Below are 18,850 nucleotides of genomic sequence, written 5' to 3' on the forward strand. Positions count from 1 at the left end.
AAATGCTCCTAAGCCTTTGATGCACTTTACTTTTGAAAAAGAAAAAAATCCCTGTAGACCATACAGTATATTTAGTGTGATGATCATGAAACAGACATTTTCAGACTCACCTAGAATTGACTTTTATTCAATTTAATTATGAAATACAGTAAACATTTCTCAGTGTAGGGGCCAGACTAACACTCTTCACTTCATTACTTCATTACTGATAACAATACCCACCACAGATGCACCAACATGCAGAAAATTTGCTCCTCAAAGAAATGCAGGAGAGACGGGGATTCTCCATCCAGCATGACAGAAGGAGGTCGGAGTCTTATCTGAGAAGAGGAAGCATCAGGTCTATTTCAGATCAGATGTCTGGGCAGTGAGATATTCTTGCCTCCACTGACATCATATATTACCTCCTAATGAATGAGCTGAGGATTTTGACACTTTCCACTTCTTCTCTTCCAGCTGTTTAGAGAAGGATACCAGCGGTGATGCCCTCACCTCTGACACCTCAGTCTAGACCTGTTCCACGCATCAAGTAAGGAGGGCCTTCATTTTATATATATTTTTTTACATTAATTTCGAATCATTGGGTGACATTATATGGAAGAGAACGAAACCAATAATTTTATTTTGAAAACATCAAGAGGAAAGACTAAAATTCAATATGTGTTGAGGTGCCCATGTCCTGTGTCTCCAGTGCATTAATATGTTTTGGTATTGGAGTCACACAGTTTAAATGATTACCTTTCACTAATATGTGCAACTTGTAAATAACCTTCGATCATAGTCAAGTTAAAATCAATGTGATTTCAACAGAACTAATGAATTGATCCGTGTCCTTTCCTTTTAGGAGGTGTTTATTGTTTCCAGCCGGCTGACTCGCAGCTGAAACTCGAGCCGTGCACCAGTCTCTCGCGAGATCAGGAGTTGCTAGGCAACCAACGTCAACAAACGCCAAGTGCTCCGCTGGCTGTACCGATTTATAGGAGGAAGTATAGAAAGGCATTTCAGCTCGTGTAATGGAGGTGAGTTTGGTTTGAAAAGTCAACACTGATAAAGGCTGAGCATTAGACATCATCATCATCATCATCATCATAATAATAATAATATAACGTTAATATAACGCTGGTTAAAATGTAGCAAGTTCCTTAATGCTATTTTCACCACCCTCCCATCTGCAATAACGTAAAATCACTGTAGATTAAAGGGTTAAAATACAGTCAAAACTTTAAATTAGTGGGTTTAGTTATGTAAATGAACTCTTTTCAGGTGGATTAACTTTCACATAACCTGTATTATCTGTTAATGTGGTATATTTTGAGATGTAGCCTACATGAATGCTTGTTAAATAATAGTTGATATAACTCATAAAATCCAGACTAAGTTGTGTTTTTCGTGTGAAATAAACTCATTGTAAACTGGTCTTAGTCAAATCTGTTTTCCAGAGAAAAGATACAAATATCCATTATTACAGTTTAGTGTATTAGGTCTGAAGTGTGTTTCCTCATATATATATATATATATATATATATGATTATTCATTATCTGGACAGCTCTATAGGAGCCAAGTGTTGCCTGCTCAGCTCGTCCTCCCTCCCCGACACATGTTCACCAGCAGTCTGCTGTACTTTCAGGCACCAGGACCAGGAGAGGACTCTTTGGAGTCTTTGGAGGAGTTCCAGATGGTCCTCAGTGAGCTGGTTGGGGACGAGAGCCTGGACAGGATCCGGCTGGAGTACGAGAAGCTCATCCATGCTCTGAAGAAGTCCCGTGAGAACGAGAAGAGGCTCATGTCTAAATGCAGAGAGCTGAACGCAGAGATCGTGTCTACCTCAACTAAAGTGGCAGCTGCTCTGAAACTGTCCCACGAGGATGAGACAACAATAGCTTCACTAAAGAGGGTACATTTGATAATGGCCCCGATTCTGCATCGTATCGTATCGTATCGTATCGTATCGTATCGTATCGTATCGTATATAATCATATTTCATCTAGTCAACATGGTTTTTAAAATAATGCCTTTGCTTAAACTGTAGGAGCTGGATAAAGCTTGGAAAATGGTGGATGCTGCTCATGATAAAGAGAAGAAAGACAAAGAGACCATCCGGAAATTAAAAGAAGATGTTTCCAACCTCACAAAGATGAATGACCAACAAACCGGCTTCTCCATGGACCAAGAACAAAGGTGTGTCCGCCGTCCCCCTCATGTTCTCCATGATTTACTGTGTACATACTGTGGGGTGAGTGAATGGGACCAACTCTATTGTTTTTTTTGTTTCTAGTGGTCTACTTAAAATGAACGAGGAGTTAACCAAGGAGAGAGATCAGCTGCTGACAACAGTGGAGGGTCTGAGAGAAAAACTGAACACGGCCACCGCAACCCAGCAGGAGGTGGAGGCCCAAAGAGAAAGTGCCTCGGAGAATATTTCTCAGGTGATGGATGTGATGTCTTTAAACACAAAGAAGATCACTGACTCAAACTCTGTCCTCAGCTGCAAAAGAAACTCTGTGTTTTGTTGTTAATAATGATTTTTTTTTTTTTTTTTGTATGTAGAGAAGTAGAGGAACATCAGATTTTATACTTACAGTAATGTTTTCTATTTTACCAAATCAACTTGTCTGCAAATAACCACATGTCCTACATAACAACTAGTTCTGTGAGATTGATCTCTTTTAGAAACCATTACTGTATTTCCCTCCAGACGTGGCGTTTCAGCAGCCTGGGAGGAAAACAAACGGCCTCTCAAAAACACACAGGGACCCTGACAATCAAAACCAAATCAAATCCGGTTCTGACAACAACCTGCTGCCTCTCTGTGTTTAAACCCAGCTCCAGCAGGAGCTTCAGGTGCAGCGGAACGAGATTTCCAGAGAGATGAGGCTGAAGGACAAGCTGGACAAGGAACTAAAGCAGCTGCACGTCGACATGGAGGCCAAGACGGCTGAGATAAAAGCTCTGACTGTGCAGAGCCAAAAGGCCAAAGAGGAGCAGCAGGGACTGGAGCAGCAGCTGAAAGAGCTCAAGGTAGGCAAGTGGGATGTGTTGCTTTATTTGGAAAATCATATCTATGATCCAAGTTGAAAACATGTGTTACTATGGCATAAATATATTTGTTATTAAATGTTTTCTTCAACCAAAATATGGTTAAAGATTTACAAAATGCTGTTGTTGTTCTTGTTGTTTGTTTACTTATACAAACCTTTATAAGTGAAGCACATCATATTCACAAAAGAAAAAAACAAGACCATATCTCATTACGATTACTCACAAAAGTACAAGATCATATTTTTCATTGAGCCTCTCTGTAGATTTGCTGCATGCATTTGCTACCAGCTTTTCTGCTTGCAACAACAAATAATTGTATCAGTTTCAAGGTATGTTTACACAAACTTTAAGGAATGACTGCAGCTGTAGGGGTGTTTAAGTTTCCTGATGAACCCTTTGGTAATAATCCTTCCCTGACTGTGACAGATGTGGAACGAGCGATCCACCAAGGAGATGGAGCAGATGCAGGTGAAGAACACCAAACTGCAGCAGGAGTGTGAGCAGCTCTCCTCAGCCAAGGAGCGTCTGTCTCTGGGGAATCAACAGAACGCAAATGAGCTAAAGGTACGTGGTTGTGACGCACCTCTGCCTCCTGACCCTGTAAAAAAACATTCATTGGATCTTTTAACAGAATACTCACAAAAAAAGAAGGAAACATTTGCATATATGATATTATTTTGTGTTTGTGTTGGTACATCAGGCTTTGACACCATGTATGGACCACAGTAATGTTTATAATAAGTTATACAGTGGAGCTTCTGTAGAGGACGGTGGTCTGGCTAGAACTGCCAATAAAAACACAACACTTTGATTTCTCAAGTCTTCCTCATCAAAACTACCTGAGCTTCCTGCAACAAGCATGACATTAGGAATCCATTCCTCCTCTTCATCATCATTCTCATCTTCTCCTAACTGCTCCAAATCACTTGAATTGCTGTCCATAGTGGCTCATAAGTTAATGAAGTATATCCAAGCATCTGTCTGTTTTTGAGTATGTTTTAGGACCCTCCACATCTGCATTAGTGGAGGATAACTGACAATAGATGATATGGTTATGCCCTATGAAACCACAAGGGGGCACTGTTTCAACACCTCATTTATTAAAATGTGGTCAGAAAAACAGGCCAGATTTGAATCATTGCCCTTTGGGTGCACAATAACATATGCTTCCCACTCTCCTTTCTCCTCCCTCCTTGTCTGCTATTCTTTCCCTTTGGGCAGATGAGAGAGGAGGAGGTGAGTCAGATGCGTCAGGAGGTTGCTAAACAAACAAAGATGAGAGAAGCCATCCAGAAGAAGTTCCACCAGATGGAGGATCAGAAGGCTGACGTGGACGTGCAGCGGGAGACGCTGAGAGCTCAGATCGTTGGTCTGGAGAAAGGTAATGGAGACACCCAGTGTCTTCCCAGTCTGTCTTCCCCTCAGTATTCATCATCAGTCTCCAACGCAAATGACTGATGAGATGATGGAACCTTAACTTGAGATCAAATAAATAATTAGCTTATCATAAATACAAATCATACCCTTGTAACTACATAATTTCTTTAGTAATAAAAAAAATATTTGATATCAAGTATATGAATGAATTCTTTGCAATGTAGCAATGTTTTTTACTCACATGTCCTTATGTACATTGCATATGTCAATTGGAAGAGCTATTAGTTCCTCTGAAAGGTACATAATGTATGTGTGTATTGTTATAAAAAAAAAAAATCATCCACAAACAAAGCTGAATACATGTCAATACATTTATGGGTGTATATGTTTATGTATACATGCCGGCAGACATGCAAGCACTTCTACACCCAGAATAATCTACTCATGTACACGTGCAGAATACACACTGTACACATCTATAGATTTAAATGTCTCTGGAAAACAAAAACAGAAGTGTCAGATGCTTGCATGTGTGCAGACACAATAGAAAAAGTGCACAGAGAAAAACAAGAAAATAAAACTACAAAAAAACAACTCTTTATTTGCATTTTTAAAATAGCATTATAATAATTCAGAAATTTGACACCAGAAGGTACGTTTGTAGCCTGCAATGAAAATCCAGAATGGTGAAGATATTGGAGTCCATCTGTTTTTTATAATTAGAGGTCCATAATATATCAGGGGCTCATACATTACTGGACATTAAGTGAGAAAATGAAAGGATGGTTATGATAATGGACTATTCACTGATATTATGGAGCATGGCTGTATCCCTCCACACATCACACACACACATACACACACACACACACACACACACACACACACACACACACACACACACACACACACACACACACACACACACACACACACACACACACTGGATAGCAGAGCAGAGGAAACACAGCGGAGAATGTTTCTCTGCCTCTGTGTGAGAATAATGTCCTTTATTCTGTACTGCCATCGTTTTCCTTCAGCTGTCAGATATTAATAACGGTCCTCTTCTGTGCAGTGTAATGACTTATTCAGACAGCTCGGCAGTTTTCACGGCCTGTTAAGTGGCTTAAAACAATTCAGTGGCACAATCATGGAGGAACATTAGTCAGTGAAAACAAATAAATGTAGAACACTTATTTGACTGTGAGTACAAATATCAGCATCTTTCTCCCTTTGCAGATCTTGAATCCTCCCAAAAGCAGGTTGAAGCTGACAAAAGATCCATCGATGAGCTGATCAGAGAGAGAGACATCTTAAATAAGGTATTTAAGACCAGACAGACATAGTTTTGTTATAACACTGTTTATGCTGCCATGTAAAATCCTACACAATGACAGTGGACCTGAGCCACAGCTGCCCACAGCGTTGTAAACTACAGCTTCTCAGCTAACGAGACCCAGAGTTAAAACTCATGAATTCAACACGAGAGTTAGCATATATGTACCTGTGTTCCTGTGTCGGTGTCTGTATGCGCCCGTGCTCATCTCCTCACCAACAGAACATGATCAAAGCTGTGCAGTCGACTGAGAAACAGCAGAACCTCGTGAAGCTCCTCGAGCAGGACAAGCGGACCTTGGAGCACGAGACCAGCGGCTACCGCCAGGAGGCCCAGAAGCAGCGCAAGATCATCCAGCAGCTGGAGAAAGAGCGGGACCGCTACATCAACGAGACCGGCAGCCTCATGCAGAAGGCACGTTCTGCGGAGATCAAAGAGTTTGGCTTCATTATATTATAGTTTCTATCCTCCTTGGCCTGACTGAGGGGAACTTTCTTTCCTCCCACAGGTGCAACAAAAAGTGAGTGACGTTGAAGTTCGAGAGATGGAGATCTTTGATTGGAGGAAGAAGGTCACGGAGGGAGAGTGCACACTCAAACAGCAGGAGAACCTGCTGGAGTCTGTCGTGTCTGAAAGGAACCTGTACAGCAAAAACCTCATCGAGGCTCAGGTAGCTGCTGAGACGCGCTCATGTCATCCACAGCGTTTATCTTTTACGACAGTTTCTGACAGGTAGAAAAGTAACACTCTGAAATTCTTTGATATTGCTCGAAGGGTTTGTTTTGAACATACGTTCATGAGTTCCTTGTGTTTATATCAGTGTTTTCTAGTTTGAAAAAAATGGCTGAATAAATATGTTTATATGATTTTGTTGTTGTCTTTGTCTGACAGGCTGGCTGACTTTTTAACTACTGGTTGCAGTTGTTTATTAAGTATATTTATGGACTTTTATAATTCCTGTTTCCCTGATTTTTCTTCTTTCCTTTCCCTCCTTCCACTGTCTCTCCACTGTAGGAGGAAATAGCAGAGATGAAGAGGAAGATGAAGACCATGAACAACCAGGTGACCCGGCTGAGGGATGAGATCAGTGGGAAGGAGCTGGCCATGGCCAAAGATCAGCAGGAGCACAAGCGCTTAGAGAAGGATAATGAGGCCGTCAAGGTACTGAGATCCTCCTCAGAGGATCAGAGTGGGCGTGGCATTTATTTCTTCATATTTAACCCTTTTAGTAACTTTGTATAAACATTACATTGATTTCAATGTCACCACTGATCGACTTTCAAACCGAAGATAACCCTTCTGGTTGCTTTGACCTTTTTAGGACTTTATTAAAACTGAGTTTATTTTAAACACTGATCTGTCTGTCCTGCGGCAGGGCGAGCTGCAGGTGATCAAGCTGCAGCTGGAAGAAACAAAGCAGCTCGCCGACAGTCAGAGAGCAGAGCAGCAAAAACTGCAGAAGATCATAACCGACGCTGACGCCGAGCACATTCAACAGAAGAAACAACTGGAGCAGGTGAGGAGGGGAGACGGGAAGAGACGGAGGAAGGCCACGATGGAGACGTGTCTGACTGTTGTTGTTCTCTGCAGGTGATCAGAGAGAGGGACAACCTGGGCAAACAGCTGCTCCATCGCAACGATGAGAGGGCACTGCTGTACGAGAAGATCCGCATCCAGCAGTCCATCCTCAGCAAGGGGGACTTCCACTACAACCAGAGGACGGAGGACATCCGAGTGCTCAAGCTGGAGATCAAGAGGCTCCGATGCAAGAAGAGCATCCTGGACAAGTCTCTGCCCAACACAGAGGACCTGAGGTAGAGGAAGGCATGATCAGGATGAAGAGAGTAGTGGAGGAGGAGGAGGAGGAGGAGGGGGAAGAGGAGGAGGAGGAGGGCTGGATAGAAGCACTGAGCACACAGGGACAGATGCAGAAAGACAGATGTGACCCACTGACAGCATTGAGAGTAGAAGAGCCAGATTGAAAGATGATGGAACAAGCTGGTGAGACACAGAGTGACAGGTAGGCAGAAGCTCCTTTAAATGTGGAGCTCCCAAACAAACAGTGAATGCTTTTCCTTTACAACATCAGCATTTCTGTAGGAAAGATTTCCTGCAAAGACTCCAGTTGCTCTGCAGTCCTTTTGATAAAAGATCACTTTAATTATGAAGTAATCATTTTTAGGGTAAACTATTATTCTTGCTGGTGTTTTCCTGTCTCTTCTTTTCTGTAGGCCAAATTTAGGATGTTAGTAATTAAAATGATGCTAATGTGAGATTCTGTGTGGCAGACAGGAGTTGTTCCACCTGCAGAAGCAGCTGCTCAGAGAGAGAACGAGGAACAGCGTCCTGGAGGAGCAGATGAAGCCCATAAATATTCACCGATGGAGGCGACTGGAGGTGAGGAGTTCTCGAAACCAACACAGCCCTCGTCTGTTTTATTTGTTGTTCTCCGCCTCACAGCAACCAGAACCTTTTTATGTCTAGATAAAGGTCAGGTCGTCAACGTGTTGTGAATGACTCTGCCCTGCAGGGCAGCGACCCCGGCAAGTACGAGCTCATCCAGAAGATTCAGTCCTTACAGAAGAGACTGATCACCCAGAGCCAGGAGCTGGAGGAGCGGGAACTCCTGTTACAGGTGAACACCTGTCACTCTCTTCTCATGGTGTCCACACTGGATTAATAGATCTTACTCATGAGGGAGCTGTGTGTTACAGTAGGTAGGTAGGTAGGTAGGTATTTACTTTATTAATCCCCGAGGGGAAATTTTTTTCGCTACAGCAGCATACAGAAGCAATAAGATAATAATAGAAATAATAGAATAAAATACTAGAATAGAATAGAATAATAGAAAAGCAATAAAATAGCAGTAAATAGCAGTAAGAAATATAAATATAAAATATACAATATAAAATGCACAGTTTATACACTACATTATATATCTATATATATTATATACAAACAAACCAAGAACACAGTCAACATATATATATATATGTATATATATATATATATATATATACAGTACAGTATATATATATATTATATACAAACAAACCAAGAAACACAGTCAACAGTGTAATTGTAAACCACTGTCACCTCTCTGTAACACAGTGTACAAATGGTGTGTAATGCAAATGAATTGTTGGCCACTCCATGTAACAGAGAGGCTCATTCATGTGTTTCATCATTTTGTAGAATAATGGCACAGAGGAATAATATATCAGCTTTAAATATTCACACAGTTTGTAGGCAATATTCAGTGTTGAATATGGTGAATGTCGTGCAGCTCACGTCTCACCTTCACAGTGTGGTTAAAGGTTTTCAATCAGGATTTCTTTGCAGTATAGGAGTCATTCTGCCTTCTAAAGCCGTTATGTGTCTGACAACACAGTGATAGTATACAACACTACACACCTTTCTCCAGATCCCACAGTGACTTTAAACTAAACTCATTAAACAAAAGCACATTGTAAATCTATGATTTCAAGTTAAAGTCTTTTTTTTTTTGCTTTCTGACAGAAGGAACACGTTTTCACTTTGATGTCTTTTTTCTTCTCAAATGTTGTGATCAGAATAGATGTTGTGTTATCCAGCATCTTCCCTCCCTCTCAGTTATAAAAATTTCTTCTTCTGATTTCTCACCCAAAGGAGAAGGAGAAGCTTTACGTGGAGCTGAAGCACATTCTGGCCCGGCAGCCCGGTCCAGAGGCAGCCGAGCAGCTCCAGCACTGCCAGTGGACCATCAGAGACAGAACCAAAAAGCTGAAGGTACTCAGTCACTGTCATCCACACGCTTCTCTCCACTCAGAGGATCTGGCCACTTGTTTTATGCTTGTCTCTCTTTTCCCTGTTGTCCTTCGTGTTTACTCATTTTTTCATATGACTCCATCAGAATCTGGTTTTTTTTCCAGCTCAGCTACGTCAGTGTCAGTGTTGTTTAACTGCGCGTAGCATTTACATGTTCTCCTCCAACTGTCCAAAGAAAGCCTTCATCAGAGGGTTTCTGATCTGACGAGGACTTTTTATTAAACATCAGTGACATCAGTGGAATGATTTTAATCATGAAGAACAAGTTTGTTACAATCAAACATGTCACGTTGTTTCATTTTGTAGTCAAATACGGTTTGATTGAAATATTTCACATGATCAGTTCTCCGTTTTTAAAGTCAAATGGAGACAGAAAATATTTAAGAAAAAAGTTACAACCATACTGTGTATATGAGATGAGGTGCAGGAGCAGATTTGGGGTAAAACGTGGATCCTGTTTGATGTTTTTCCATCTGATTGACAGACGTTGATAGCAGAGCTGAGGATGCTCGACTCCAAGATGAATGAGTACAAAAGTGAGAATCAAAGATTGGCCAATGAGCTAGCAAACATCAAGAAGAAGTACCTCAGTCAGAAAAAGCTCCACAGGTGAGGTTCATCTTTTCTTTCCATCTAAAGTCCCCGTCAGAGGACATGAGCACTGCCACAGACTGCTCAGTCTCCTGTGTATGTCTCCTCAGTGAGCAGAGGACAAAGACCAAGCCGGAGCATCCGGACCTGCTGCCCCAGCTGAGCAGCAAACCTCACTTCACCGGAGGAGGCTTCAGGGTCGACAACCCTGTGAGAAGATAACGGCCAACATAAGAAAATACCTTTAAATCCATCCGTCTGACTCCAGTTAACAGTTTAAAATGAAGAAATCACTGTTTTACATAATTATCAGGAAGTCACAAGTCTCCAAACATTCTGCATTTTACCACCATGACCTCCCTGAAAAAAGACTCAGCAGGCAGCTCACAGGTTAACTTCAGTCCAGACTAAATCAGCTTCTTGGAGATATTTTTTATAATTATAAATCTTTCGCAAAACATAAAGTTTATGTTCATGTCTGTTTCCGCTCTTTAAAATTACAGTCTGTTTCTTTTTCTTTCTTTTTTTTTTTTTTTTACTATATACAGTAATTCAAACCTTTTTTTCTCCTTCTGAGTAAACCACTGTAACTCTAGATTTCATATTTTATGCTTTCATCATACACTCATGGAACAAGCAGAAATCATACAGTAACATGCAAACGATGAGCTCCACATTGGATTTAGTGGAGTTATCCATCTTTCAGACAGGATCAGTCCCGCTGCTGTGCTGCTCATCTCCAGTAAACTGGCAAGATTATCAGAATTTGTATGAACCAAACAATCAATCAGTTCATGTAGAAAAATATAAGCAGATTCATCATTAATGAAAATATTTAGTAGTTGCAGCTGGATACAAAACAGTTGAAAATAGCTTCACCACATACTTCAATTAAAAATAAATGATAAAGTGTTTATTTAATCAAAAGACACTCCTCTGTTTTTATTCCTTTGAGGGACATTTTAACTGATAATGATAATAATAATATATAATAATAATAACATTAATTGTGAAATACTGTAATATTTTCTGAGATGGTTATCATACTGTGGAAAACTGATACCGTTGCAGCCCTCCACCCCTGGGACAAACAGAGATTGTAGAGTAAATAGCAGTAAACATAAGGTGGTCTCTACGTGGGATTTAGTGGGATAGCCATCTTTTATGTGTAAAGTTCCCTCCCTGTGAGGCCTGAACAGCTTTGGAAGGTTGGAGGAAACATTTTGAAACAGAACTAGAGAAGAGCATCACTCAGCACACTGCTGATGACAAATATGGACAAGTTCATCCCCAACCAGGTCCGCTGGTCTGGGGGTAGTCAGGGGCCTGAAGGAAACGTGGAGCAGGCTGAAGCTCACATATATAAAGCTGTGACATCATCCTGCACTGTGAAGCAGATTCACCAGGCAGAGATAAATGTTGTCTCTCATTCTCTCCTTCATACATTCAGTCAGCATTTTTTTTTAAATCTGATATTAGGCCTGAACTGTATTAATGTTATAATGTTTGTTGTTTGAAGGCTTTTTCTTTTTTTACATGCAAGAATTTTGAGAGGATTGGACTTCCTTTTTTGACAATGAGTGCATTGTTTTGATCAAAAATCCTAAAATATAGTGTTCCGAGTCCTTCGAGAAGAATTTTACATACAAAAGAGATTTAATAAAGGATGATGTACTGTATATCGAGGACTTTGGTGGCTTCATCGTGTCTAATATTTTGGACAAAAACAAGACAGGAAGTCACTAGAACTTACTGAAATTACATTTGTTTTGATGAAAAAAATCTTCCCAGCACACAAGGTCACTTTTTTACTTTTTTCAGCTAATGTTCTTTTTTAGAATTAATCTTGTGGACTAATATTTGATTCCCATTTAGATCGGATTAGAATGGCATCAGTTCTCTGACTTAACTGAGAACTTTGAAGTGATTGTAATGGTGTTATGGAGATAATGAGGATCCGCAGGGTGCTGTGAGAGAATGCAGAGGAATGGGATTGTGTCTGACTGGACATGGTGCCCTCTATAGCAAAGCCACCACTGACACAGGACACTGGGAGAGCACCGAGGGATCAAGCCATGCTTTATTTTCTGCATCACTTATATTTCTGATTGTCCTATTATAAGAGTGCGATATTGTTTGTCTCCTTAGCATGTTATTGACCTGATATCCCTGAAAGCACCACCAGATGTCAGCAAAATACAGACTTGATCCAAATATGTGTTTTTACAGTTGCATGTTTGTTTTGGTGTGAAAACCTTTGTACAAAATTCGAATATAGTATAATATTATACTATTAGATAATATGAATTAAATGAACCCCAGGAGATTATGAACCTAATTAATTTCTGCTCATGAGTGTAATTTGTGCTGATCTCAGGAGTGGTTTATGGTTTATGTTATGAGTTGTTGGGAATGTGTGTGCAGAATAAAAATAGTCAAAGTAATAAACCAGCTTTACATTTTAATCTAAATGCATATACATTCATGATTCAGATTTGAACAGTGATGTCGCCTCACAGTAACAACCTTCTGGGTTTGATCCTACTGGTCGACTGAGGCTTTTCTCTCTGGAGTTTTCATGCACAAACTGAAAGTCAATGTATTTCCCCTCGGCTGGGACGCACAGGAAGAACCATTGTCTGTGTTCGGGTCTTCTGGTCGTTAGGTTTTATGTGCAGAGGAATAGCTTCCTTGGAGAGTTATCACCATTGACTGTATATAAAAGTGTTCGTAGTTTCCAGGTCTCCTGAGGCTGATGCAGAAGTGCCATAAACTGCAATACCAGCGAGTGCCACTACAGGTCGGCTCCAAAAAGCCTGCGGCTCCATAGACTCCCATTCAATTTCAAATTCTAAGTCGATAACTTTTTTTCCAAGAATTATCTCGGTGTTGTTAGCTAAAGTCACTCTTGTTCTGGTGCTCCATCTGAAATGAATCCCATCATTAAATAGAAAATAGGCCTAAAAAAATCAGATCGGTCAGATCCACCGCTGGCTCCTCCCCCAGCTCATCCAAATATGGTCACTTCCTGCTCCAAACTAGCAAAGATGGCGCCGGCCAAAATCTGAACTGGAGGCTTCATAAAGTTCACAAACTAACGGGTGACGTCACTGTTGGCTGCTGGTTGGTTTTAACTCAAACAGGTTCTCTGACAGTCATGTGTGTTATGTGATGCCACCGTTGGCCATTTTGGAGGTATATCTACACTCAATGGTGCAGTGAAAGTAAACGGATCGGATTAGTATAGAGATTTCACGTTAGTGATCTAACCCACTAATTCATCAAACTGGAGAAGCAGAACCAAACTGAGAGAATACCAATCAGAGTCAAACTGCCAGGGACCGTTATCTGGCTAAATTTTCAATTAACACCATTGGTCTATAATATATGATCTGACCTCCAAAAAGTTGGAATGCAGACCCTGTATTACCTCCTCCAGCACATACTTGGATATTAGCAGCTATCCTGGTTATGTTAGTGTGTTTACTTGTGACTATAAATCCCTTGAGACTCAGACATTTTACAACGTCTGAGTGCAGGATTTGGTTATATCTCAACCAAAGGACTGAGACAAACCTTATGTAGATAAAGTAGACAAAGGACACAAATCAAATATAATTGTACATAGTTTATCTGATGTCTCTTTTTTTTTTATCTCCTCTCCCTGTGGTCCATTTCCTTTTTTCCATGTGGGAAACCTACAAAAAATATTCGCAGTGTCAGGTTTTCTACCATTCCCATCATGGAACTTATTACTGCAATTTTTAGCACAACTTAGTCGTACTATTTCACCATTAAATTGACACAAAGAGCTGAAAACAGAAAAGAGTTGACAACAGAATACCTCCAAGATGGTGATTTTACCCAAAATGCACTTTGGTTATTGCTCGTGCCATCTGTCAGCAACCAGTTGATTAAATGTGGAGACAAACGAAGCAGCTCTATGAAGCTCGTTAGCAGGTTGAAGGTGGTTTGATAATGAAGTGTTGGAATGGAAATAACACCTGAACACACATCAAATCTCTTCCGACTCATTATGAGCTTTATTTAACCAGGTAAAATCAATTGAGAACCAATTCTCATTTACAATGATGACCTGTCAGCACAGTCCACACAGTGACACAAACAGCACAGATACAAAACAGTATAACAAACACGAGGAAAAGGCTAAAGACAACATGGGTAAATGAATAAACACTATGTACCAAAATAAACAATAAAATTAATAAAAATAAATAAATAAAATGAAAAAGGCAGATTACTGGATTTTCTTTATAAAAATGAGAGAAAGAGAGAGAGAGAGAGAGAGAGAGAAGCAAGGGCTGGTCAGCAGGTCCAGCAGTCAACCATGATTTGTTGCAGCTTTAGTTTGAACATGTTGAGAGAGGTGAGAGCTGTTAGTTTGAGTGTGTTTTGAAGTGAGTTCCAGTCATTTGCAGAGGCAAAATGAAAGGCGTTATGACCAAACACAGTACGGACTTTTGGAACGATGAGCCTGATGAAGTCACTTGATCTTAAATGGCGATCGCTGTCCGAGATGTGCAGAAGATTTGAGAGGTAGCGAGGGGTCATTCCCAAAAGGGATTTGTAGACCACGAGCAGCCGGTGTTGTAGCCGCCTGGTGTGAAGGGAGGGCCAGTCCACCAGTCTGTAGAGATCACAGTGGTGGGTGGTGAAGGGGGCACCTGTGGCAAAACAGATTGCTGAGTGGTGGAGTGTGTCCAGTTTTCTGAGGGTGGTCTTAGATGCCATTTTATAAATTATATCGCCGTAGTCAAATAGAGGAAGGATGGTCATTTTCACAAGGGTGAGTTTGGCAGAGTGTGTGAAGGAGGCCTTGTTTCGATACAGGAAACCCAGTCTAGCTTTGACTTTAGCGAGAAGGTTATTGATATGTATATTAAATGAGAGAGATGAGTCCAACCAGAAGCCAAGGTGTTTGTAGGAGCTGACAAACTCCAGCTCTGAGCCATCAGCACTGTAGATGTTGGGGGGCTGGGGATGATGAGGTTTTTCCGGTCAAACAGCATACATTTGTTTTTTTGGGAGTTGAGGAGCAGATGGAGGTTGTGGAAAGACTGTTGGATGGAGGTGAGGCTTAGTTGAAGAAAAGTTCGTTAGAACTGAACAGCTGTCTTATTCAAGGTTCCCAACATGTTTATTTTCACACACATGAAACAGAGAGTCTTGCACTAGGACCCAGGGAGGAAGGGGAGGACAGAGGCTATAAATGGAGGCAGGAAACTCACCTGGGCCTCTTTCCTGCACACATGAACTCAAGCTGAGACCCGCCTTTGTTTGGTGGTGAATTTGGTAGGATCCCCTTTGTTTTAAAAAAAAAGTTCTGGTAGTGAACAAATATAAATATGAACTGTGTATTTTCACTTTTAAGATCAAATTAAATATGTGTTAACCAATTGTCCTTTTTAACATAATATTAACTCCAATTAACCTTTTTTTTTTTTTTATAAACAGTCTCCAGGCACCCACATGTCTCCAACCGAAGGGAAAGGGCTTTGTTTCAGGCCTGGAAGGTATTTCATTTGTTTCCACTCTGCATATAGTTTATAAAACGTTGTTGCAACGGTTCCTTTTGCTTATTTTTTTTTTTAGCTTTTCTTTCTTTTAATTAGCTTTCTACCAGATACTTCTAAGAGAAGCCAGCCATTGTTCATTTTTCACAACTTGTTAGGTTTTAGTCTTAATACTGAATTGTTTGGGCCGTTTCTCTGCTTCATTTCCTTCCAGTGTGGCTGTAGTCGGGCTGACAGGGAGATCAGATTGTGGTCTTGTACGCATGTTTGAGTTTCTTCAGCTGCAGGATATTGTAGTGCTGCTGAATCGTTTGGTTTGGTTCCATTTAGTTTGTTTCTTTGGTTGTTAATTTATGGTTGCTTTGATTTGTGCATTAGACATAAAGTTTATTTCAACCCTTCATTATCTGCTGTGTTTTGGCCTCTTTTGTAATATATTTGCATCATCCAGTCAAGTGGAGATGAGTTTTATTTTTTCTATTGTAATGAAACTTGCATTTTTGGCTATAGCAGTCTCCAGCTCCAGTCTATTCTGGGTCCTGTGCATTATCCCCTAAACACACACATACACCCACTCAAAATGTAAATTATCTGGTAAAAATCCTTAAAATAACACTTACTCCTCACTCACTGAAAATTCCAGAAGCTATGAATATGCAAATATATTGTATTTAAAAAGATTAACGTCTGGACACAAGATGTCTCGTACTTCACTTTAAAGTCCACTCTCAGCATGCTTTCCATGTAATTCAGGTTTTACGTTTCCACATCACTCCTGCAGACGTTGAATTTGACTGAGACAGGCTTCCAAACTATTTGTGATGTCACAAATCATACTTGTAGGCCTGCCCTGTAAAATCAGATTTTAAATGAGCACAGGGAACCTTTAACCCTTCAGCAGGTGAACGTGAACACCTTCTAGATTTAAACTCTGCACATTCATTAGTCTGCACAGTGAAGCTCAAACATTCATGAGGAAAGGGGGACTTTAATGAAGACAAATACTGACAACATAGCATATATATTTAATTTTATTTAACAATAATATGCTGCACATTTAAAGACACAAAGAATAACTCTGATAAAACATTGCACCGCAACCTAAATAGAGCTCCAACAGATTCTTTTTTTTTTTTTTTGTGCAGCTACTTACTTCGGTCTCGGTGTATGGCTGTTTATACTTGAACTAATCACAAAAGTGTCCCTTTCTGTATTTCTACTCTACTTGTTGCTTGTGTTTAATGTTCTCTTCGTGAGTCACTAAACTCGCATCAGGTTTTCTATCACACTTCTTCATAGAGCGAGTGTGTTCATTGCTAACTCTGGTGGTGTTTTCAGTCTCTGCCACACAGTTCTTTCCTCCTTCGTCCTCTCTGTTGCTTGTGCAGTAATTCCTTTACCCGAACAGTTACGGTATAACCATGGCAACCTGCATTTCTGCAATTGTGAGCCGTGTTGCTGTAGTGATGGGAGGCCTCCGACAGGACACAGCTCCCTTCTTCCTCTTCTGTCCTCTCACTGTTTGGCTTCTCGGTCATGATGAAATGGGTGTGCAGGTTCCTTCTTCCTGTACAGGTGTGATCAGGTGGGTGCAGCCGCTCTGTCCTGACATCATGTACTCATCACATCCGTCCACAGCTCTTCTCTTCGTCTTTGACTGCTGCATCTGCTCAGCAACATCTAAAATGATCCGTCTACTCCTGACGGTCTATTTTACATTGAGGATTTTTCAGTCATGTGTTAATCACAAGTCCAAAATACATGTGCAACATGAACAAGTCCTGACTGAAACACACTCTGACTGATTATTTTCTTGATTCTCTCAAACCCATCAGACTGTGAAAAGCTTAATCTGTCAAATCTGCTCATATCAGAGAGCGGGATGTTCCAGTCCTCGCAGATAGCCATATTATAATGTCTGGCAGCCGGAGCATCACAGGAAGTGTGACAGTATCATACGAACTGTTGTGTGAGTACATGTGTTTATACTGCTGCAGTGGAGGTTTTTACACAGGAGGATTAAACCCACACCACAGATTCAAACGAGGGATTAAACAGATTGTGATGGACAGGCTGTGATGGAAGAGGCATCATCAGTCTTGATAATTTAGCTTTTTTATATATATATATATAAATATATGGTATATATATATATATATTTTATTCACTTTTGCCTGTTGCCTGATGTTCAATTAATCTAAACTATTTTTTAAGACTCGGAAGAGGTTCCTACTTTTGATGTTTGTAATTTTCAGATGTATTATTTCTATTTGTTTAAAAAATATTGACTCTCAGACAGTAATCCTGATCTAAAATTTACTTATTGAGATGTGGGTTTCGGGGATTGAAGCATCGCTATCTGCAGGTGGTGCAACAGGACAGTGAATGAAGAGCTTTGTTGTCCTGAAACACACTTTTATCTCTACCTAAAAACCAAGAGTTATTTAAGCAGCTTTGTAATAACAAAGATCAGATAAAACATAATTAAACACAACACAAGACAGTTAATGAAGCTCATTTAACTTGTATTTTCATTTAAAATGGTCCATTTATCACAACATCCAAACGCAAAGATTTTTCTCGTCAGATGAAAAAAGCTAAATTACTTTGCATCGTGTTTTATCCCTAAAGCCTCTCAATCCCGTGTTAGGCTCGATGTATATCCTCCTATCCATGTGGTATAAAAAAGCATGTTGTGTAAGTAAATTCTCCCCCAGCACATACAGTATATTATCTTTACAATATAGATTGGGTTTATTCAGCGCATTTTCTCAGTGAATGGATTTTAGTTTATCTCCCCTTTGTTTCTGATTTTCATGCTGGTGAGGAGGTAATTTTTCTTTATTTTGTACACCTGCTGGCACCACAGCATACTGCAAGGAATCTATGTTTTTAGTTTATCATACAAACAAAAATACCAAATGGAGTCATTTTGAGGCTTTTTTTAAATAGCTTGATTTACACTGCTCATTTTAAAACATATATGCAGGTTGAAAATCATACATTGTTTTCTTTCCCTGCTCAGGTCAACGGCAGAATGATGAAGCAGACAACAAAACAACAAACTGAACGAGGTGGGCAGACATACAATGTGCTATCCTGCTACAAACATCATCTCCTTCCCCCAAACCTCCTGCTCCTCCTTCTGCTTTCCTCATGAATATT

The 18,850-nt window shown here is 40.3% G+C and overlaps 1 protein-coding gene and 1 long non-coding RNA gene across 2 annotated transcripts; both read left to right on the plus strand.

Annotated features, from left to right (window-relative positions):
- The first annotated feature begins 1,646 nt into the window (after positions 1-1,646).
- Positions 1,647-12,569, plus strand: cfap58 (cilia and flagella associated protein 58). Its single transcript, XM_069165047.1, has 17 exons — positions 1,647-1,895; positions 2,031-2,179; positions 2,277-2,427; positions 2,825-3,019; positions 3,467-3,604; positions 4,262-4,421; positions 5,657-5,739; positions 5,976-6,167; positions 6,262-6,423; positions 6,768-6,914; positions 7,129-7,269; positions 7,344-7,567; positions 8,042-8,150; positions 8,284-8,388; positions 9,402-9,521; positions 10,045-10,169; positions 10,262-12,569. Exons 1-17 carry the CDS (start codon positions 1,677-1,679, stop codon positions 10,371-10,373), a joined length of 2,532 nt encoding a protein of 843 aa, XP_069021148.1. The 5' UTR covers positions 1,647-1,676; the 3' UTR covers positions 10,374-12,569.
- Positions 12,570-15,418: 2,849 nt separating this feature from the next.
- On the plus strand, positions 15,419-18,760 carry LOC138207649 (uncharacterized). Its single transcript, XR_011179034.1, has 3 exons — positions 15,419-15,464; positions 15,627-15,685; positions 18,711-18,760. It is a non-coding gene; the product is annotated as an uncharacterized lncRNA (long non-coding RNA).
- The last annotated feature ends 90 nt before the right edge of the window (positions 18,761-18,850 follow it).

This window comes from Embiotoca jacksoni, unplaced genomic scaffold (genome assembly GCF_022577435.1).
Source record: "Embiotoca jacksoni isolate LCO1_2020_lvr unplaced genomic scaffold, fEmbJac1.0.p SCAF_33, whole genome shotgun sequence".
Classification (NCBI taxonomy): Eukaryota; Metazoa; Chordata; class Actinopteri; family Embiotocidae; genus Embiotoca; species Embiotoca jacksoni.